The sequence below is a fragment of the Merops nubicus genome, unplaced genomic scaffold (genome assembly GCF_000691845.1).
Source record: "Merops nubicus isolate BGI_N331 unplaced genomic scaffold, ASM69184v1 scaffold30329, whole genome shotgun sequence".
NCBI lineage: Eukaryota > Metazoa > Chordata > Aves > Coraciiformes > Meropidae > Merops > Merops nubicus.
Window position 1 is genome coordinate 1 of NW_008632117.1, and position 239 is coordinate 239.

The 239-nt window shown below is 66.9% G+C and overlaps 1 protein-coding gene across 1 annotated transcript in view; it reads left to right on the forward strand.

Annotated features, from left to right (window-relative positions):
• Positions 1-109: 109 nt before the first annotated feature.
• LOC103780193 (mitogen-activated protein kinase kinase kinase 6-like) overlaps positions 110-239 on the forward strand; it is a gene marked incomplete at both ends in the record, with an annotated part of 3,624 nt that continues 3,494 nt past the window's right edge. The window contains one exon of the mRNA XM_008947849.1: positions 110-239. Within this exon, the coding sequence (XP_008946097.1) occupies positions 110-239 (130 nt within the window).

Sequence of the window (239 nt, forward strand, 5' to 3'; positions counted from 1 at the left end):
GGGAGGGTTTGCGGGGTCTCTGGGGGTCTTGCGGGGTCTCTGGGGGAGTGCCCAGTGTGTGTGGGGGGGGTGGCAACATCTGTGACCCCCACTTGGCATCTGTGCCCAGGTACAACAAAGCCTTCGAGGTGGAGCCGAGCCTGCACGCGGGCATCAACGCCGCCGTCCTCCTCGTGGCCTCGGGCCACCAGCTGGAGACCTCCACCCAGCTGCAGCAGATCGGTGGGTGCCAACCTGAG